The 22,161-nt window shown below is 45.6% G+C and overlaps 1 protein-coding gene across 8 annotated transcripts in view; it reads right to left on the bottom strand.

Moving 5' to 3' along the window:
* spegb (striated muscle enriched protein kinase b) overlaps positions 1 to 22,161 on the bottom strand; it is a 112,162-nt gene that overhangs the window by 12,732 nt on the left and 77,269 nt on the right. For 7 of the 8 annotated variants that reach the window (XM_035393290.1, XM_035393294.1, XM_035393298.1 and 4 more), the window contains 17 exons: positions 21,891 to 22,003; positions 19,857 to 20,025; positions 18,752 to 18,851; positions 15,248 to 15,448; positions 13,065 to 13,122; positions 12,747 to 12,824; positions 12,438 to 12,610; positions 12,238 to 12,264; positions 11,217 to 11,369; positions 11,034 to 11,076; positions 10,253 to 10,321; positions 7,634 to 10,166; positions 7,095 to 7,247; positions 6,526 to 6,642; positions 3,972 to 4,139; positions 3,003 to 3,125; positions 216 to 380 (listed from right to left, as the gene is read on the bottom strand). In XM_035393290.1, the coding sequence (XP_035249181.1) occupies positions 216 to 380; positions 3,003 to 3,125; positions 3,972 to 4,139; positions 6,526 to 6,642; positions 7,095 to 7,247; positions 7,634 to 10,166; positions 10,253 to 10,321; positions 11,034 to 11,076; positions 11,217 to 11,369; positions 12,238 to 12,264; positions 12,438 to 12,610; positions 12,747 to 12,824; positions 13,065 to 13,122; positions 15,248 to 15,448; positions 18,752 to 18,851; positions 19,857 to 20,025; positions 21,891 to 22,003 (4,443 nt within the window). The remainder of the gene's footprint in view (positions 1 to 215; positions 381 to 3,002; positions 3,126 to 3,971; positions 4,140 to 6,525; positions 6,643 to 7,094; positions 7,248 to 7,633; positions 10,167 to 10,252; positions 10,322 to 11,033; positions 11,077 to 11,216; positions 11,370 to 12,237; positions 12,265 to 12,437; positions 12,611 to 12,746; positions 12,825 to 13,064; positions 13,123 to 15,247; positions 15,449 to 18,751; positions 18,852 to 19,856; positions 20,026 to 21,890; positions 22,004 to 22,161) is intronic. The other variant, XM_035393291.1, reaches the window with a different exon arrangement.

Raw genomic sequence — 22,161 nt, forward strand, 5'->3', positions numbered from 1 at the left:
GATACTGTGAAGGCAAGAACATTAAATATTGTCTGGTACCCTCTCTAAATCTGCCAGTTTCTGTATCTAAACTCATTCAGTGTAATATTTACTTGTACATTATGTGTTTTTATGTAGATGTTTTACCAAACTGCCTGCATGCGCAAAGCAAATTTCCTTTGACGGCAATAAAGGACATGTTCGGCTGTAGCGCTGTTGCCGGGTGTGGGGCGTACCTGCGGAGTCCAGACACACTTTCTCTGACAGGTTGCTGTAGGGCCCCTGCCCGGCTTTGTTGACACAGGCCACTCTGAACCGAAAGGTGCCCCCTGCTGGAAGGTCTGTGGCATTGTAGTAGCACTCCGCCACACCAGTGGCCACAATCAGCCAGTTAGTTTCACCTGCAGAGAACGAAGACAAGCGGGAAAAAAGATGACACGTTTACACATATTGTATTGTTGCATTTGTTTCCCCGGTAACTGCCTGCATCTGATTCGTCAGGTCTGTCTTGCAGGAGATTTTATTTTAAAAGAGACTCCCTGGTTAAATAAAGATCGATCAAATAAACAAAACAAATCACATGTTAAAAAAACTGTAGTAGACCAATGTAGTAGAGATGACCCTATACTTTAAGAGGCGTTAACATGAATAGCCTTCCTTGACCCCGTTCATTGCATGTACTTTTGCATATAAGATACCTTGAATAGACCATATTTTGCATGAGTTTAATATTTCATTAAAACAATATTAAATTATACAAATGTTATGAAATACATTTTTTACAAATGATTTTTCTTTCTGTAAATGTATTAACACAAATATGTTGCTTTACTTTGATGACCACAAGGTGGCAGCACCGAAGCGATCATTTGCCAGATAGATTTTCACTGTTGTTTTGGTCAGAATATCTAAAATTCTTAAAGAGGACATATTTTTATAAGACAGCATATGATAGGAGTTATAGCAGTATTTATTCCTGAAGTGTATCTGAAACATTCAACCTAACAGTGGGGAAATGTATTTCTAACAATGGGTTTCAAATATAGACAATGGAGCCAAATGTAAAATTTCAGGGTCATTGAAGCAACATATTCATATTTTTTCTTGAGGTAGTCCTTGAAGGAGGAAAAACAGCAATTCCTTCTAACTAAACCAGGGTGAGATAACCTCACTGGCTACAGTGGCGAGAGAGATGGAGGTGAGCACACATCCAGTATCTGGTACAAAAGACATTCAGCACAGAACAGACAGATTAACGCATAACACACACACACACACACACACACACACACATATATATATATATATATGTATATAACCACTGAGAGGATACATCAGTCAACAATGTAATATTCATGCCATTCCTATCTCACAGATCATATGATTATTGTGTTTGCCACTGTTATTTAACAATCTAAAAAAGCCCCATAATCCCCCTCTGGTGGTGGAGCTGGGCTGTATGACACTGAATACAGTCCCATAACCCCCCTCTGGTAGTGGAGCTGGGCTGTGTTTCTAATAGTGAATACAGTCCCATAATCCCCCTCTGTCTAACAGTGAATACAGTCCCATAATCCCCCTGTGATGGTGGAGCTGGTCTGTGTGTCTAACAGTGAATACAGTCCCATAATCCCCTTCTGTCTAACAGTGAATACAGTCCCATAATCCCCCTCTGTCTAACAGTGAATACAGTCCCATAATCCCCCTGTGATGGTGGAGCTGGTCTGTGTGTCTAACAGTGAATACAGTCCCATAATCCCCCTCTGGTGGTGGAGCTGGCCTGTGTATCTAATAGTGAATACAGTCCCATAATCCCCTTCTGTCTAACAGTGAATACAGTCCCATAATCCCCCTGTGGTGGTGGAGCTGGCCTGTGTATCTAATAGTGAATACAGTCCCATAATCCCCTTCTGTCTAACAGTGAATACAGTCCCATAATCCCCCTGTGATGGTGAAGCTGGGCTGTGTCTAACAGTGAATATAGTCCCATAATCCCCCTGTGATGGTGGAGCTGGGCTGTATATCTAACAGTGAATACAGTCCCATAATCCCCCTGTGGTGGTGGAGCTGGTCTGTGTGTCTAACAGTGAATACAGTCCCATAATCCCCTTCTGTCTAACAGTGAATACAGTCCCATAATTCCCCTGTGATGGTGGAGCTGGTCTGTGTGTCTAACAGTGAATACAGTCCCATAATTCCCCTGTGATGGTGGAGCTGGTCTGTGTGTCTAACAGTGAATACAGTCCCATAATTCCCCTGTGATGGTGGAGCTGGTCTGTGTGTCTAACAGTGAATACAGTCCCATAATCCCCCTCTGGTGGTGGAGCTGGGCTGTATGACACTGAATACAGTCCCATAATCCCCCTGTGGTGGTGGAGCTGGATTGTGTATCTAACAGTGAATATAGTCCCATAATCCCCCTCTGGTGATGGAGCTGGGCTGTATATCTAACAGTGAATACAGTCCCATAATCCCCCTCTGGTGGTGGAGCTGGGCTGTATGACACTGAATACAGTCCTATAACCCCCCTCTGATGGTGGAGCTGGGCTGTGTGTCTAACAGTGAATACAGTCCCATAATCCCCCTCTGGTGGTGGAGCTGGGCTGTGTGTCTAACAGTGAATACAGTCCCATAATTCTCCTCTGGTGATGGAGCTGGGTTGTGTGTCTAACAGTGAATAGAGTCCCATAATCCCCCTCTGTCTAACAGTGAATACAGTCCCATAATCCCCCTGTGATGGTGGAGCTGGTCTGTGTGTCTAACAGTGAATAGAGTCCCATAATCCCCTTCTGTCTAACAGTGAATAGAGTCCCATAATCCCTCTGTGGTGGTGGAGCTGGGCTGTATGACACTGAATACAGTCCCATAATCCCCTTCTGTCTAACAGTGAATACAGTCCCATAATCCCCCTGTGGTGCTGGAGCTGGTCTGTGTGTCTAACAGTGAATACAGTCCCATAATCCCCCTGTGGTGCTGGAGCTGGTCTGTATGACAGTGTGGGGGCGTGGCTCGGAGGGACCCACCCTCTGTTCTTCTCTCCAGGGAGTAGGTGCAGGGGGCCAGGGTGTCGGAAGGTCTCCACAGCACCAGGGCCGTGTTCCTGTACTTCTGCGGGATCTCTGGGGTGCCCGGGCGGTTGGGCAGGCCTGGTCGGACGGGGACAGAGACACAGCGCGTGGGTCACACCCAAAACTCACTCGGCTTTGCCCGCCTCAGCTTGGGCTGGGCTTTATTTTCAATAGAATCTCCCAAAGCAGCCAATTACCTCACCCTGGCTTCTGACGAGATCAGAGGTGACGGAAACTCATTTTTACCTTCTAGGTTTCGAACAGAAGGTGACAGCCCAGATGGGAAAGGGACGGAGGGGGCTCTGGGCACAAATTCAATTCGGTTTGGGAATTCATTGAAACGCAGACGAGATCCGGCGTTTCGCGGAAAACACTGAAAGAGCTGGTGTAGATCACACAGTGGAGCAGCAGAAAGCCCGCCCCACACCTCTACCCCCTAGGCTCAACACCCCTTTCTCTCCAGACACACTGCATCCGGGCATTTAGCTGCTCTTATCCAGAGCGGCTTACATAGGCGCAAAGCAACAAAGACTGCTGTCATTATGGCCACAATAGCAGCCATTAATACAGAAATATGCATTACTACTTAGAAGTACTACTTACTACTCAAAATGTAGTACATACATAAACTTACAAGATAAAGTTAAGCACCACACACAGTCACATGTTCGGTGTTAAATTGACTCTTCCAGTGTACATACGCCCCTTACTGGACTCATACTCTGTTAGAGTTGAATTAACACTGGACATTCTACTGTGTAGTAGGCACAAGAGGGAGACAGAGAATGTGAGAAATGGGTTCATGAATACAGTTTTATATGCAGCATAAGCAGGGTTATAAAGGTGAGTGAAGGTACATTTGGGCAGGTGTGGAGCATGCCGGAGGCCTAACGCTTCGCCCCCCCCCCCCCACCGTGGACTCACGGGCCAGAGAGATCATGCAGGAGCTGGTGACGGAGGCCAGGGGGTTGGTGGCCACGCACTCGTACAGCCCCGCGTCCTTCTTGGTGGTCTTCATGATCATGAGGAGCTGCCGTCCGTCCGGGCAGGAGATCATGTTCATCCTGGGGTCGATCTCCAGCGGATTCTTATCTGAGAGCGCAGACAGAGAGCATTCTGGGAGTCTCAAAGCTGCTTCCCATCTGAGACTGCATTATCAGTCAGCTGGGTGCTCTCAAACCAGTGCTAGCCTTGTCTCACTGAAACACTGATGCCTTCAACTTACATTACTTTGGAGGAATAGTTTTAGAGCTGTGTCCACCTCACACTGACTCAGTAGTAAAAATGGCTAAACCTGTGCAGGTACCAACCACAGCTGTATGTCTCCATAAAAATATGGACATTCATCTTGCAACTCAGGCAATGTAAAGGCACCTCTGATCCAACACGTTCATCAAACAGCCAATGGTCATTAAACAAATAATTTGCACAGATCCTTGTTTAGCATAATAAATTAGCTAAGAGATTTTCTGTTCATGAATTTTGCATAGTACACCCAATATCTTGTTATTTTACGTAAATTTAGATTACAGGGTAACATGAAATAAGCTTCTGTGCTGAAACAAGGTAGCCAAAATAAAGGCTTCTTTCTGCCTAAAAAAAACATTGGCTGCTAGATTATAGTGGCGGCTTTGCAGGTTTAAGATCCCGAACATGTTGCCATGGAAACACAATAAAGCTCCACTTGCCGTCAGATTTATTTTTTGAAACTAGAAAGCCCAAGTTGTCTCACTGTATTGACATAAGTTTTCTGGCTAGCCCATTAATACCACTTTGCGAAATACCCTCTGGCTAATGTTCTTAAAAACATACCTGAGAGTTTTGAAAAGAAGTAACCCTTAAAATACCCCTGTGTTTACTCAAGACAAGGCTTTTGACGCACAGTAACGTTAAGCAGACACAGCGGTGCTATTTAGCAATATAAACAATGCTATGTTTAGTATCAGCCCGATCAGCACACATCCGATTACTGAATTATTCCTCATTATTAAATGCAAAGCAGACACCATGAAGGTGAAGTAATCCACTAACCGCATCTCTACAATGCCTCATGAATGTCATTACTTTCATATTGAATTTCATAGGTCTAATGATCAGAAATTGAATGTACATTGTGCATTGAATATAAATGACTAAATGTATTAAAGTGATCCATGTACTGTATAACTGGAAGAGAATAAATCATTTAATTTGACTAGAGGATATTAGACTATGCTTTGGGGACGTATTTGCTATTTGCAAAGTTATCCAGAAGGTTGGATGTGGAGGTTATTTTAAGCTTACTGTCTGCGAACAGAACTAAGGAACGAGAAGTGCTTGATGTAATGTCATGAACTCCAGGACTGTATTATGCAAATCTGGCCCAGGAGACCAGTAGTACTGCTGGTTTCCTTTCTACTTAGTTAACTGATTGGTTAATTTCACTGATTGGCCAGAAATCTCACTTCCCTGGTGTCCTAGGTCTAAATCAGTCTCTGATTGGAGGGGAAGAATGACTACCAGTAGCAGTGCTCCAGGCCTCGATGGGCAGATCCCTGCTCTGCGATCATTCAAAATCTCACAGGGCGATTGATTCATTTTAAACATGAGCAAAACAGATAAACTAGCTTGCTAGCTAGCTTCCCTCTTCTTCACCCCAATATGGAATGCCCAGCTGTATTTATCAGAACCCACTGCCAGAATGTATGCCATCAGTTCAGAATAGTGTCAGTGTGACGTCAGCCACCATGTATCACTCTGCAGTCTACATTAAAGGCAGACACATTAAAGGCAGACACTCCATCTGCAGTTTAGCAGGTGGACTTACAGGCACCCGATCGATCAGTCAGGGCTGCCGGTGCTCACTGAGATGCTGGCACCGGCCACCAGAAACCCTTTCATGTCTGGGCGATGCTAGCGCTAAAGACACTTCACCCAGCAGGGCCTGCCTTGCCACAGCTAGCGCTGCTATGGTTCGGATATGATACAAGCTCTGTGCGTTTGTTTTTATGCGCTTTGAATGTTGTACTATGGCTTCTAGTCTGGTCTGCTTGTTATTAATGTGTTAACATCAGCCTGCCCAGGGACAACAGATGGAAATTAGCGATCTAGCTAAATCTGGCACATTTACATAACGTAATAGTGATGTTGATCAATGTGTATTGTCCCTGTCAAATAAATAAATAAATAAAATAAATACCTGACTGTGGAGCCCATCCATGCACAAGAACATTGCCTTAACAGATACCAGACCATGGGGCCCATCCATGCACAAGAACAGAACCTTAACAGATACCAGACCATGGGGCCCATCCATGCACAAGAACAGTGCCTTAACAGACACCAGATTGTGGGGCTCATCTATACACTAGAACAGTGTCTTAGCAGATACCAGACCATAGAGCTTATTCATGCACTAGAACAGCGGCTTATCAGGATGAGCCACATTACAGGCCTAGTTCTCATCCTTTTTGTAAATGCCACGGCATGGTGTGCTGACCTTTCATCCAGGTGATGTGTGGGTGGGGGCTGCCAGCTGGGAGGCAGCTGAGAGTGACGGGGTCTCCTTCCAGAAGCACGTGGTCCCTCAGTTTGATGTGGAAAACTGGGGGGAAGTCTGAGGGGCACAAAGGAGCAGGGGAAGCTGAGAAACAGAGTCCATAACCTCAGAACAGAGCGGTCATAAAACATGCAGGCAAGGTGACCCCACAGACCCAACATGGTCTTAAGTTTGGAAGTTCTGCGTCCCTACTGTTGAAGCCAAAATGCAGTTTCATGCATCTTGTGAATATTTATGAAGGTGTGTGACTAAGGACAATAAGGTGCCTGTCTTTTCATGAATTATCATGAACTGTAAGATTGCACTGGAACCTCCAATCAGGCAGGTGGCACGGAAGGTGTGCAAGCATTGACCGCCTGGCTAATCTGTAGAATCTGAGGAGGAGCCTCACAGTAAAAAAAAAAGAAAAAAAAGAAAAATTTAGGTAACTTTTGTTTCCAGGTAATTCTAATAAATTTTTTTCTGGTAAATCCTAGTGTTGGTTGGGTGTTTCCAAGGTGTTGGGGTACCTGAGGCCAGACGGGAGTACTGGCGACCCCGCAGGGAGCCATTCTCCCGGGCGATGGCTGAAGGGATGTCCGGCTGGGACACTGTCTTGTCTCTCCGGCCCCTGGTCAGGCCCCATCGATCCCACCTCGACCTGCGCTCGCTGTCCGTGGCTGCTGGGGATGGAGGATGCTCTTAACTTTAGCATGCTCATATTGGCATGTTAATGTACATTAAATCACCTTGTAATGACACATTCACAAAATGCCTAAACAGTCTTGCTTTGGTCTTGAGTAACATTGTTTTATATTTGATAATGTCCTGCCTTACATGGGAGCACCAAATAATAGTAGTAATGACAGTCTCTATGGTCTGCTTCGACATTCCTCAAACTCCCAGTCCCACATTTTCTCCTCTAAGAATAATGAACCCACCATGACCCATATGTATGGAGTATAGGACACCTACTGACAGAAAAACAGACATACAGACAGAAATAGTCATTTACATTTAAACATTTGTGAACTGGCTGAGTGAGAAGCTGAGAGAAGGAATGGCATACTTTTGGTAGAGGTCTCTGACTGGACGCTAGACATTGACTCGAGGGACTCTGTGGAGGTAGTGGTGCTTGACTGGCCCATCTTCTTCAGGTTCACACCCTCAGAGCTGGTCCGACGCAGGATTGACAGCAGAGGTGTCCTCTTGCTCTCCGGCTTGGCCTCCTTATCCTCCGCGTTCTTTTCCTCCTTCCGGTCCATCGAATGGCTGCGGATACGCATGGAGATCCCGGCCACTGTTGACTCGATCTTCTTGCGCATGGCCAGAACGGGCGATTCTGTGGTCTTCTTAGTTTCCTTGGCTTCTTCTTCCTGCCGAGGCTCTGATACCCCATCCAGCCTCACCATCTCCACCTCCTTCTTGTCCTGGGTCTTGGAGCGGCCCATGCCCCAGGACAGCCTGCGACGGGGCACGCCAGGCTCGGGCGCAGGTGGCTCCTCTATCTTCTCTGCCGACGGAGTTCTCTTCAAGCGCATGGAGAGCCTCTTCATGAAGCTGCTGTCCTTCGAAGCTTCCCGGAGGTCTTGGACGGACTTTGACTTCTCTTCCAGCCTCCTGGAAAATTCTAGAGGAGCACCGATTGGCCCTGGGCGATAAATCTCTTCGCCAGCACTGTCAGCTTCGACTGAAGGCTTCTCCTCTGCTTTGGATCTGGTCAGGAGCTTCAGGCTACGCGTCAGGGACGATTCTCTCTTTTTGAACCTGGACTGAAATACCTCCTCAGAGGTGATGTCTTTGATGTCCCGCCCAGGGGACGGCTCCCTAGGAAGGGATGGAAGGGTGGAAGTCTTAGTGGGACTGGGTTCCTTCACTAGTTGCTCGGTGGAGGCCACTCTTGAAAAGACTGCAGGGTGTTCAGTCCATGAGGGAGGTTCTGGCTGAGATAGAGTCGGGGTGGGAGTTGGGGTAGGGGCAACAGTGGGTGCAGTGGATGCAGGCGTAGAGGCATTAGCAGGCTGGAGAGATGGGACCATGATAGTCTGCATGATGCTGGCATACGCAGAGGTCCTACCATCGGGCAGAGTGACACGGGCAGGTGGGGAGGGCGATATGTGAGTGACAGAGCTGGTGGTGATGGTGATTTCCGGAGACTCCCTCAGCGGCATCTCTTCCTCATCTTTAATCCTGATGGCAAAATTCTCCTCCTCTCTTTCATCCTTTACTTTTCCTTGCTTCTCTTCTTCTTCCATGGTACTGGGAGTCATCTCAGAAAGGGACACTCTCTCAGACACACTCTCACATTCTTTCGTTGCTTCTTCTTCTCTTTCTTCCTCTAACATGCTCATTTTTTTCTCCGGAAGAACCATGGTATCACTCTGTCCAGACACACCACGTGCCTGGTCCTCCTCCATCTTTCTCTCTCTCTCTTCTGAAGAGTCTCTTTTCATTCTGCCGCTGATCTGCAGCTCCTGCTCGTTTAGGTCGGGGGTGGGTGGTTTGGAGAGGTCTTTTGGAGTGACCGGGCGGGAGTCCAGCCTGGGCTGCTCTGTGAGAGCAGACATGGATGGGGCCTCCTGCAGCCTCCGCTCCTCTATCTGGGCCAAGGGGATCTCCAACGGGGCCCCCGAACGCCTGTGGAGGGGGATGGGTTCGGCGTCGCCCTGGCTGAAGGAGGCGCTCTTGCGGAGCACCTTAGTCTTTGGGGTCTCGTCCCTAGGGGAGTCACTGGAGGCCGCTCGAGTCAGCGGCGGGACAGCCAGCCGGGACGGGCGCACATAACGATCCAGCGAGGAGTACCGTTTCTCTTCAGACATGCCCAGAGTCTCCAGCAGGGGGCCTCGGAGGCCACTCATCTTGTTGTCCACAGACCCGCCCCTCAGCAGCCGCTGCCTCATGAGCTCCAGTTTCAGCGCGTAGTCCTCCTGGCTCATCTTTCCCGCGCCGGGACTCGGGCTCCTGCGCGGCAGCTCCATGGAGACGGCTTTTTTCAGGACCTTCCTCCCGTCTTCCGCAGCTTCCTCACCGGCGCCCTCCTCTGGCTTGATGTGGAGGAGCAGGGCGCTGTCGGCCGAGCTCCCTCTGCGCAGCTCTCCCTTCCGCCGGACTCCTTCTCCTTTTTCCGACTCCATGCTCGAACCTCTGCGCAGTGGCCTCTTGGGCTGATCCGGTCTCTTGGCCGCCTCTGCGGTTTCCTCGTCTGAAGATCCCCCGCCCTCTTCCTGCGTAGCCCTCTTCCTGGCACGCCCCCTGCCCACTGTCTCACCGCCGTCCTTCTCTGACGGCTCGCACTCCATGAGCATCACGCCCTGGGCGCTTTGGCCCACTCCCTCGACAGTACCGTTGGGCCTGCCCGCCACTTCCTCATCACCCGGGATCTCAGTCAGGGACATCCTGGACCCAGAGAAGTCCATGATGTGAGGCATCGGGATGAAGGGCAGCTCATCGATGTCTTCGTCAGAGTCGGAGGATGAGGACGCTGGAGGTGAACCCTCTTTGAGGTGCCTTGGCACAGCGATGGAGATATGGTTGGAGGAATCGTCCAAAAGCTCGGGAATGGACCTCATCACCATTTTGGATTTGTAACTGATGAGTGAGCGCTGCAATATACGCAAAAGTATTTAATTTAAAGACATTCGTGAGATCAATTAAATTTTGGTCCTTATGTTAAACCTGTCGGTTATACCTGCCACTTTCTTCGGGATAAAAACGGTTTGAGACTCTCAGTGCTGATGCTCTTCCCCTTAGTCAACATCTGTAAGCATAAAAATGTAATTTAACAATGTTCATTTGCAAATGATGAAGGTTATAAGTGATCATTCAAGACCGAATCTTAACCAACCATCTAAAGCCATTAATTGAAATATACTTTCAGAGGAGTACTGAAGTGCTGAGAATAGTCATTTACTTAGATAAGGTCTAGTATTAATACACATATAATTATAAATACGAGTATGCAAATGGTCACTAAATTCAAGCTTAAGAAATTCCAAGTTTAATTGTTTAGTTTTACACGTCCAAGCAATAATCAAGCAATAGTAGAAATCCAATTGATCATGGCTGACATATTTTTAAAAAGTATAATTGGGTAAAAACACAAGATCCTGCTCAGTGTTCTTCATTTCACATATCACCCATGTAAATGGCCCATTCTCCATAGAGGAATTTGGCAGAGTTACCAAAAAATCGTCTTAGCATTTCAAATTACCGCAGGATTACATAGCTTGAGACAAATTCTGTGTAATTTCATTAAAACAACAATGATGCCTTCCACACTTATTTTTAACAAAATATGCTCAAACATATTAACATTCTCTAATGTGCTGACACTAACACAATATCTGATAATATGCAGAAAATAAATATATCCCTGTTCTATGAACGCTAATGTATTTGCATGTCTGTGGACATAATGTTACAGTAGACATTATACTGTCATTTCAAATGACTTCATTGTTTTGGCCCACCTTAAACCACGGGTGACGGAGACATTCATTGGCATCAGGTCTCCTGAAAAATAAATAATAATTCTTGAGAGAGAAGCACAAGGCAATAAGAAGGGAAAGAAGAAATGACAACGCAGTCTTTTGCAGCAACAAACCCAGAGTACGGAGGGTGGAAGAGCTTTGAGAATGGCACCAGATACTCACAGTCTCTCCGCCACGAGCAGCTTGATGACAAAACCTTTAGCTTCTCGGCACAGGCCAGCAAACATGCTTTCCTCAAAAGCCACGTTGTAGCTTCTGATGTTGAGCACGGTGCTACGGTCGTTCTCCCCGGCGAAGGGAGAGACCCCAGTGAGGCTGAAAGATAAATTCAGACTTTTATTCGCTCTGACAGCTCACCTTTGCTGTGAATATAATAAGCACAGCAGCAGGCAGCAATTACAGGGTCCAAGCTGCCAGATCAACACTCCACTGCACTTCAGCCATGCCCATATAGCAAAACCCCATGAATCATCAAAGTTGTAGTGTTGGATAATAGCATACACATTTCCTTGGTTTCATGGTGATCAGATCAGATTCTGCATGATTATTTGAGCATGCTGCAATACGACCGGCTGTTATTCAGCCACCTTCGGACGTAGCTACTTCCTTCACAGTTTAGCTAGAACATGGCTCTATACTCCAGTGTTGGAGGGACAGTTTCTTCAGACTTATGTGGGTTTCTTTCGTTTAGTAGCCAATCTAAGCCTTGGGGACTCCTTAGCCAATCAATTACTTAAATGGAGCACTTAAGTGCGGAAACACAGAAAATCAGCAGACTTTGTGGCCCTTGAGTTTGAGATTCTATAGCCCGATGCAAAGGTCCACCATAATGTTTTGTTACTTCATGAGGAAGCCATTTTAAGCATTTTGTTTCTGATAAAAATTTGGGGAGAAGAGTCTCAGAAATGTATTTCCTTCCCTGGCCAAAAGAGCAATGTTGTAAGACCCATCATTCTTAGGGCATTGATTTAAACATATAAAACAGTGTACTGTACTCCACTCTCAAATGGGTCACAGCAGACGGTGGGTGGCAGGTTTAGGCTAAGATCAATAGACAAATTTGCCACTGGAGGCTTTTAATGCAATGAGCCTTTCACAGCACAGTCACTACTGTGAAAATCTACTCTTCCAGATTCCACAGTCCGAGTAACCCACCGTGTGACTCAAAGACAAACAGACTTACCAAAGATACGTCATCACTCCGATAGGCCTGTGAACAAATAGTAAATAGTAAATTATGAGTAAATATACATTAAAAGATATAACGTATACATGATGCACTGTACCATAGCCTACACTATTATTCTTCATATATATATATATACATATATATATATAATATTTTTCATTAAAAAAAAATTTTCACTAGGAGCTGTGATGTACCAGATGTCTGATGCCTTGGAGACAGGTGTTTGGTTAACGATCTCCGGGGCAACGAATTCAGGAGTGCCGTATTTGCAGTACTGCGCCTCGTCCAGCGTGATCTCCATGGCGTTCCCGAAATCGCAGATCCGGATCTGCTCCCCGCTGGGATCCGCCATGAGGATGTTCTCCGGCTGAAAGGGAAGGCAGAGACGGTCGATGGAGCGTAACGCGCAGCGGCGTAGCGACGAGGCCGTAGCGACGAGGCCGTAACGCCAAGGTCGTGACACTGCCGCCTGCTTCAGACCGCCGGTGCGGTGTGGCGCTCACCTTGATGTCCAGATGCATGATGTTGTTCTGGTGGAGGTATCCAACCCCTTCCAGCAGCTGTCTCATAATGGACCGTATCTGCGGGAATAAATACAGTAATTTAGCGCTAACGCCCATACTTCACCGCTGCCCCCCAGGCACGGTCTGTAGGAAAGACCATGCACACAAGGTCAGAGAGCACAGGAAGACCTACAGGGCTGTGCGGGTTGTGAGGGCCGGATAGCAGCGGATAATAGCATTAATCCATTCATCATCGCTGATAACATTAATCCATTCATCGCTTTCCGCCATCATAAGACTCCCCAGAAACCTACTCACCTCAGACTCCGTGATGCTAGACTTCTTTGTCAGTTTGTCCAGAAATTCTTCGTGACATCTTCACGCAGCGGTCAAGGAGAAAAAAAAAGGTGCTTCCATTCGTGAGCTGGAGGGCGCTTACATGTTTACAGATGTGTGTTTACAAGTTTACAGACTGTGTTAACGGCACGGTTTAACCGTCACCAGCCCCAGACAAACAGACTGTGTTAACGGACCGCGTGTACGGACTGCGTTTACGGACCACTTCCACACAGCCAGAGAAGCCGCCAGCGTTGAGATCGAGCTAGCGGGAAGTCTAAAGAGCGTCCGCGCACGGTTTAACCGTCACCAGCCTCAGACAAGCAGACTGCGCCATACCAGAGGGAACATCCTCTTAGTGATTCTAACAGGCTGACTGGCGGGAGGACACAGTGGAGCATGCAGGAGGATGCTGACTGACACATCGGCCCTGTCACCAGGTTCTCTCCCTCACTGCATAACAGCCTGCCTTAACCAGGGTTTTAGTCTCGTAACGAGACATAAAATCTTACTTTCTTCTCTCAAGTAGAAAATATTAGCTTGTTTTAACCCCTTAGCGCACATGCCAAATCTTGCCAATCCTTGTCCATTTAGGGGGTACCCTATTTAAAGCTTTATAACTCCAGATGTGAACACCACAGAGACTTTTAAAAAATGGCTTAAATGAAGCAAGACATTTGTACAATTTACAATACCAACGCAGATTAGTTTATATTCATAATTTTGGAAGAAATAAAGTGCCACTAATGCAATTGTCTAGACAAAAAATCAGAAATGAACTTGCACTTTTTTAGTTTGTAATGAAATACTGAGAGATTGCATATATACAGCAGGTTTAACTATACATGTGCTGGATCAGTCAGTACAGTGGTCTAAAATATCTAGGGGTCCAGAAACATATCCAAAATCTCTGAAAAATTGAATAAAATGCTTTTTGTCCATTATAAAGCATATAAATGAGCCGCTATAAATGAGCAATGTTTTAAGATAAAACATTGCTATCAGATAAAAAAATAATACAAAAATATTGTCACACATTTGGTTACAGTACCTAAATGTGTAATAATTAACTCTTGTATGTATTTCTATACTCTGTACTCTTGTCTGTTTTCTTGTATGGGGATGGGACGACATGAAAACAATTTTCAACCGTCCACCACGTTTTGGCAATGTTCCAACACTCATCATCACTGTTGCATGCATCACAAAAACTATTAGACTACTAACTAACGCTTACATTACGGTGTGAAATATCCACATTACATAAATACCACTGAACTATTTAAAGACACTCAATTTCAAAAATAACGTATATAACCGAAATATTTTGAGCAGCAATACTTACATAGCAATGATGAAATCTTACCTGTTTTCAGTAGATAGAGACAGAGACAGTAAATCAATGATATAGTTCTATACAGGCATCACAAACGGATTGTCCAAGACAATACATGACTACACAGTCTCAAAAGGGACATCTCTACGCATAAAACCAACGGTAAGGTTGTATATTTATTCAATATTTAGTCCCAGATATTGACTGTAGAATGACATGGTATCATTTTTTAAAACTTTGTCTCGTTTGTTTCGTTATTAAGTGAGCAGCGTTTTCACTGCTGTATTGGCACATCTTAGGGCTATTGTCGGGTTTATCGGAATACGATTTTTTAATGGTGAAATAATATTTTTATGAATGCCAAGATAGACAATATTGTCCATTATGTCATGGGTGGGGGTGTAGTTGTAGATGAGACTGCAGGGAGGGGGTGCGTGTTAAATGAACGACCAGAGCGACAATGGTGGCGCTGCAAAACACCGTATTAGGCATAGTTGTCGTGTATCGTCTACTAATGGAACTAAAACAACGCATTTCTGTTTTAAACTCATACTTTGGTTGCAGTAGCACCGGATGTCTAAGTTCAGTAATCTCGGCATGCCGGCGTGCCGACCATTAGGGGCTTTGCGCTAAGAGGTTAAGTTACTTTTTGCTTGTAAGGTGAAATTGTCTGACCCCCTTTAGCAAATCTTAAAATGAGTAAAACCGTCTCTCCGCACTGGCGATCTTTTTGTCCTATTTTAGCGGTAAAGTAGAGGAAATAAGATTAAAAGCGCGTTGTTGCTCTGCTGAGCGCTGCCGGGCGCAAGCGGAAAATGAGAAAGGATACAGCTCGGTGATGACGATAACGGCGTTCTTCTTCTCGAAGGCGTCGTGGAAGTAGACGATGCGCTGGTGGTCCAGCCGGGAGAGCAGGTTCATCTCGCGCAGCGCGGAGGTCTTCTTCTTGGCGCGCGCGCTCATGAACTTCGCCGCGAACTCCGCTTTCCCCTCTTTCTCCGTCACGCGCTTCACGTAGGAGAAAGCGCCCCTGGGAAAACAGCAGCGTTTCACTCCAAAGGCCACGCCCATCGTTTCACTCCAAAGGCCACGCCCATCGTTTCATTCCAAAGGCCACGCCCAGTGTTTCACTCCAAAGGCCACGCCCATTGTTTCACTCCAAAGGCCACGCCCATCGTTTCACTTCAAATTAAATACGCACAACGCAAAGCAATATCTTTATTCAGCTGTTAACTGCAGCTGGCTTATAATCACCTGATTTGAAAGTCAGGGGGACTGAACAGGTATTGGGAAATTAAATTTTTGAACAAAATATAAACAAATAGGTAGATGAACTTTAGAAAACACTAAATAACTCAAGTGATCTATTCTTACTCAAGTCTAGCGTGATTTATTTCAACTACCTCAGACTGAACCCTGGGTTACTAGCAGCCAGGAAACGGCACTATCTGAGGAAACAAACTGTATATATATATATATATATATATATATATATATCCTCCTAATTACCCAGCAATTCATTTTTGTCCCCTGTAGGGGACATGAGTTTCTCTGGCCTTAATCTCAAGAGCCCTACATTCTCCTATGCTGAAACCTACACTACAAAGGACAATCAATAAAAATTCAATACTAATACTGTATTATGTATTATAAAGAAATCAGCTGACATCAACAACATTCGTTTGAATAGTTTCTGCCCTGCAGAATACATTTGCCTGGTCTTTGTGAGTAATGGTGCGCAGTACTAAGGTTATTCCTCCGCGCTGACGCTAACACCTGGCCTCACTTCTCCAGCGCAATTCAGCTGCAGAAAACGCACAGCAGTCAATGCCCTGTATCCAACAGCATTTCTTCCTTGCTTTGACCTGGATGTGAATATAAGTGTTACACCGTTTTCTTCACAAACTCAGTCTGGTGAATTAGTTGTAGTTTAGATTTCTTAACTTAAGCTATGTTCGTGATGAAACAGAACTGCTCATTTTTAATTGCTGCATTCTAGGGCTCATAGTCAAAAGAAATGAACACACACTTGTAGAGTGATGTCATGTTTCCAAAGGCTAAACATACAAGCAGATTAATTTTAAAGCATTTAATGATTCTCACACCATAGGAAATATGATTAAATATGATTCATTATTTTAAGATTAATTTGGTAATATACACATGTATACTTCTGGAGGCACAATGTTTTGGAGTTACCTGAAGTGTATGACTTTGCTACAATTGTAAAGCAGGCAGGTTGTCAGAAACCTCTGCAAGTATCTAAAATATCCTTCATCGCAGACAAAAACAGTTTGGGGAAGTCTAATAAATACAGTAAAACTGAAATAGTATTACTAAACTCTAGAAAGTGAACTGTCCCTTCAAGGATGTTGATTGCATACCAGCCAATATGCCTTACAGTGGCAATTTTAGCAGTCATGTAATACAGGGCCCACATAACAACCTAAAGGGATTCAAAAGAATAGGAGGAGTATCCATAAAAATAGATTTAAGATGATTAAACAACCTTTTGATGATAGAGTAATTTAGCATTAAAGTTGTATATAGTGTGTGTCATAACACGCAGTGAACTTTTAATTTAAGCTGTGTCTTAATTTTTTTGTAATGAAACACCTTAGGTGTCAAGTTTTCACGGTGGTTCCTGTTTAAATTAAACATCAATAAAAGGGCAAAAAGGGAATGGCATTTACAGAAGCCCTTTCTGCATTAAGCTTGGCCTTTTTTGCTCACTTGTTTTGTGTTGTGATTGGAGTTGTTTTATTTTTATATTTGTAATTTTTTTTGCTCTTTCTGAACTTGCTGCAGGGCTTCATTTCCAATTTGTTGCTTAGTACAGCGTCAGACACGCACACACACACACACACACACATGCACACACGCACACACGCACACACGCACTCACGCGCACACATGCACACACGCACACACACACGCACACACACACACTCACACTCACACTCACGCACACGCACAGCTGTGGGGCGGCAGTTGCAGGTACAAGCACAGACACAGGCATGAGCACGAGCACAGACACAGGCATGAGCACGAGCACAGACACAGTCACAGTAACAGGCACAGACACAGGCACAGGGATAGGAACTAGCACAGGCACTGTCACAGGCACGAGCATGGACACAGGCATGGGCACAGGCACGATCACAGGCACATGTACGCGCACAGACACAGGCATTAGCACGAGCACAGTCACAGTAACAGGCACAGACACAAGCACAGGCATGGGCACAGGGATAGGAATGAACACAGGCACAAGCACAGGCATGGGCACAGTCACAGGCACGAGCATGGACACAGGCACATGCAAGCGCATCGGCACAAGCACAGGCACGGGCATGGGCACAGGCACGATCACAGACCAATTCACAGCCCGCAGAGCGGTGCCGCAGATAATGAGGAAAAGCGGCCGCTTGGCACTCCATGCCTCTCAATTCCAGCAAACAGCACAACACACCCTTCTCTCACACAAATTCACTTTCTCCAGCATCTGTTTCTGTAGTGAAGACCAAGGCTGCTCAGAGCAGACGTGTATATATCTCAGAGGTGTAAATTAGGAACAGGCATCTGATTAATTACATACTCAAATATTCTATGGCTCTCAAGATTGAATATTAAAATAATCAGACCTCAAGTGCTTTGAAAAATTCACAATTCTGTGCCTCACTGCAAGGAGTTATGCTGATTAAATTAGGCAAGAAAATTAATAAAATCAATCAATCATCTGTTTTTTATGCAGAGTCCTTCAGCTGTCCTTCAAGAAAATACCAGGGGGAACAGAACTGCTTTATTGTCACCTTGTAGTAAACGGAATGTATTTGAATGTCAATGTGCAAGAACAATTCTTGTAATCAAGTATTTGCATATTAAATTTACAATATATGATCCCATGCTTCCTGAAAAGGCACTACAACACTGGGATGAAGTTTGACCTTTGACCCCAGATGTCTGACTCTGGATCCTGTTCACAGCACAGGGCTTGAAGCTTAAGATGCAGGCTGACCGCCTGTCAGCTTCATTAAGTCAGACAGAAGATTCCCTCTGGACATTTCTCTCTAATTATTTCTCTCGCGTGGCCTGCCTCGACGGGCCTAGGGAGAGAAAAAAATTCCCCCTGACATTGTCAAAACTAGTGGCCTGTGCTGATGTTAAATCTTCACGCCAAGCAGTGTATCTAATGAGGGCATTCTTGTTCCCCCTGGGGGGGCAGGAGGAAGTGGTGCATGATGGGAAATGGAGTCCACCATAAATCCCCCACTCAGACTTGTGGGGGTGGGGGGGGTGGGGTGGGTGGGCCCGTGGCTGGCTGGTGGCTCACCTCCCGATCTCCTTGTGTATGTCGTAGTAGTCAGTGAGCCTACGCATCTTCCTCAGCACGGTCTCCTCATCCTCCATGGCCTCCTCTGTCTCTGGCGCGGCTGCAGGGTCAGACACACTCCAGTCAGGGGGGGTGTTACAGGGGCATCTCACACAAACGAAAAGTCTAAACTCTACTCCAATACTCAATGCCTCATTCTTTTCAGAAAAGCAGAAATCAAAAATAAGGTTGGTACTCAAGATGCAAAAATACAGAATAAAACACAAAATAATGTAAAAAGTGGACTAGAATGAATACAATAAACTGCAGAATGAAAGCACATAATATACACATTTACACATGTACATTTTGTATGTAAGTGAATGATAATTGTTATATGTTGCATGACACCCATACTCTTCTCAGGGCATTATGGGTTGGATTGACCTTGGCACTGTACCGTAAGTGGGATAACACCTGTTGCATCCCATCTCCTCCCCAGTTATTTCTATAATAGCATTCGCCATTACGCTGGTACAATAACAATAATGACCCAACTGTCATTTCCACATTGAAAATGACCTCCCAAAAAATCACATTTAATCACGTTATTAGACTCATGTTCTGCAGGACAGCAGTGTAAGATTTACTGCATGCTGATTTATGGGCCAGCACTGGATTTGAATTGCAAATCAAAGGCATTAAACATTGCCTCCTTGTAAAAGACGCATTAAGCAATGCCTCCTTGTAAAAGATCCAAGGTCAAATATTAATTGTATCTAATCTTCTGTACTGAATGATATGAAGAAAAAATGCTTACAGTACATTTGCTGGTGAATTTTGTGGACAGACAAAATAAGGGATATGCTGACAAATTTTTGGCACTTGCATTATGATGATGTGGTCTTGATGATGAATGCCATCAAGACAGCACATACCAATCACAAATCCAACAGCTACACTGTACTTGCGCTGGGTTTTACTGTGTCAATGCCGCTGACACAGTAAGGATGCTGAGATCACATCGAACTCGGCTGATGACCGCAGCAGTTCACGGTCGGTGCAGTCGTGTCCAGGCGGACCACGGCACGCCTGGCTGCCGGTTCCGCGGGGGGAGGAGTCTTACCTGTGTGTACGGTGAGCTCGGCCTTGCAGGACACCACCCCAGCCAGGTTTTTGGCCGTGCAGGTGTACACGCCAGAGTCCTCCTCTTGGATGTTGAGGATCACCAGGGAGCATTCGTTATCGTCATACACAAAGGTGAAGTGGCTGCTGTCTGACAACAGTGTGTCGTTCTGGGAGCAATCAATCAATCAATCAATCAATCAATCAATCAATCAGTCAATCTATCTATCCATCCATCTTACAATTATTGATCTTACTTTTCTTAAATCTATATATACATGGATGAACTGTGACCATATGAGAGTGAATAGAACACAGAATAGCAGCGAACAGAACAGAACATTCCCTGTTCCATTTAAATGCATTTAAAGATGCAGAGAAGCAGAACTGCAACTTTAATCATATCATTGATTGTCTAAATTACATATGCTTAGATTCTAAAAGAAAAAGCACACGGACTGCTCAGAGAAGATGTTTTAACCAAAGTACTGTTCCATATTTAAATGTGTATGAGGTTGAGTTCTTACTCTATACACAGTGAGAGAGGGCTATGAGAATTACAGTATAAAGAAAGGAAGCTTGGGGAGATAAATCCAAACTGTATGAGTTTGAAGCAGCTCAAGATGGAGAACTGTACACAAATCTTTTCTGTGAAGGGTAAGTGCAAAACAAAATGAGAGATATGTCAGCAGAATTCACTTGGACCCTTCTAGAAAGAGCCAAGAACTTGACAATAACAAGTAAGAGGCCTCGGGGGAAACTGTGGGTGTAAAGAGAGTGGGAGAGATTTGGAAAGAGGCCTGGGGACTGCAGACTGCAGAGAGAAACAGCCAGTCAGTCACAGAAACAGCCTGTGTGTGCACAGAAACAGCCAGTCAGTCACAGAAACAGCCTGTGTGTGCACATAAACAGCCAGTCAGTCACAGAAACAGCCTGTGTGTGCACAGAAACAGCCAGTCAGTCACAGAGAGAAACAGCCTGTGTGTGCACAGAAACAGCCAGTCAGTCACAGAGAGAAACAGCCTGTGTGCGCACAGAAACAGCCAGTCAGTCACAGAAAAAGCCTGTCAATCACAGAGAGACACTGCTAGTGTGTGCGCAGAAACAGCCAGTCAGTCACAGAAACAGCCTGTGTGTGCGCAGAAACAGCCAGTCAGTCACAGAAACAGCCTGTGTGTGCACAGAAACAGCCAGTCAGTCACAGAAACAGCCTGTGTGTGCACAGAAACAGCCAGTCAGTCACAGAAAAAGCCTGTCAATCACAGAGAGACACAGCCAGTGTGTGCACAGAAACAGCCAGTCAGTCACAGAAAAAGCCTGTCAATCACAGAGAGACACAGCCAGTGAGTCACAGAAAAAACCTGTCAATCACAGAGAGACACAGCCAGTGTGTGCACAGAAACAGCCATTCAGTCACAGAAAAAGCCTGTCAGTCACAGAGAGACACAGCCTGTGAGTCACAGAAACAGCCAGTTAGTCACAGAAAAAGCCTGTCAATCACAGAGAGACACAGCCAGTGTGTTCACAAAGACACAGCCTGCGTGTCACAGAAACAGCCTGTGAGTCACAGAGAGACAGCCTGTGAGTCACAGAATAAGCCTTCCAGTCACAGAGGGACACAGCCTATGTGTCACAGAGAGACAGTCTGTGAGTCACAGAGAAACACAGCCTGTCAGTCACAGAAACAGCCTGTGATTCACAGAGAGACACAGCCTGTGAGTCACAGAAACAGCCTGTCAGTCACAGAGAGATACAGTCTGTCTGGCACAGAAACAGCCAGTGAGTCACAGAAAGACACAACCTGTGAGTCAAATAAACAGCCTGTCAGTCACAGAGAGGACCAGCCTGTGTGTGCACAGAGAGAACCAGTCTGTCTGTCACAGAAACAGCCTGTCAGTCACAGAGAAACAGCCCGTCAGTCACAGAAAGACACAGCCTGTGAGTCAAATAAACAGCCTGTCAGATACAGAGAGACACAGCCTGTGAGTGCACAGAGAGAACCAGTCACATAATGTCAGTAACTAAGGATCTCTACCTTGTACCACATGATGTCTGGGACAGGTTTTCCCTCGACGACCACTGCGAAGCGAGGTGTCTCTCCCACCTGAACATCCATGTCCTCCATGATGGACTCAAATGTGGGGGGCACTGGGGGGGGGGGGAGGGGGAGCGGTTACCACAGTAATAATATTATAAAAACACATTACCACCACGTAAGACCACCTGGCCCACACACAACGTATGTCATACCAGGTATTAGGTACTGGAGAGCAAAAGAGAGAGAGAATAGGAGGAATAAGAGAATA

The sequence above is a fragment of the Anguilla anguilla genome, chromosome 15 (assembly GCF_013347855.1).
Source record: "Anguilla anguilla isolate fAngAng1 chromosome 15, fAngAng1.pri, whole genome shotgun sequence".
In the NCBI taxonomy this organism is placed as follows: domain Eukaryota; kingdom Metazoa; phylum Chordata; class Actinopteri; order Anguilliformes; family Anguillidae; genus Anguilla; species Anguilla anguilla.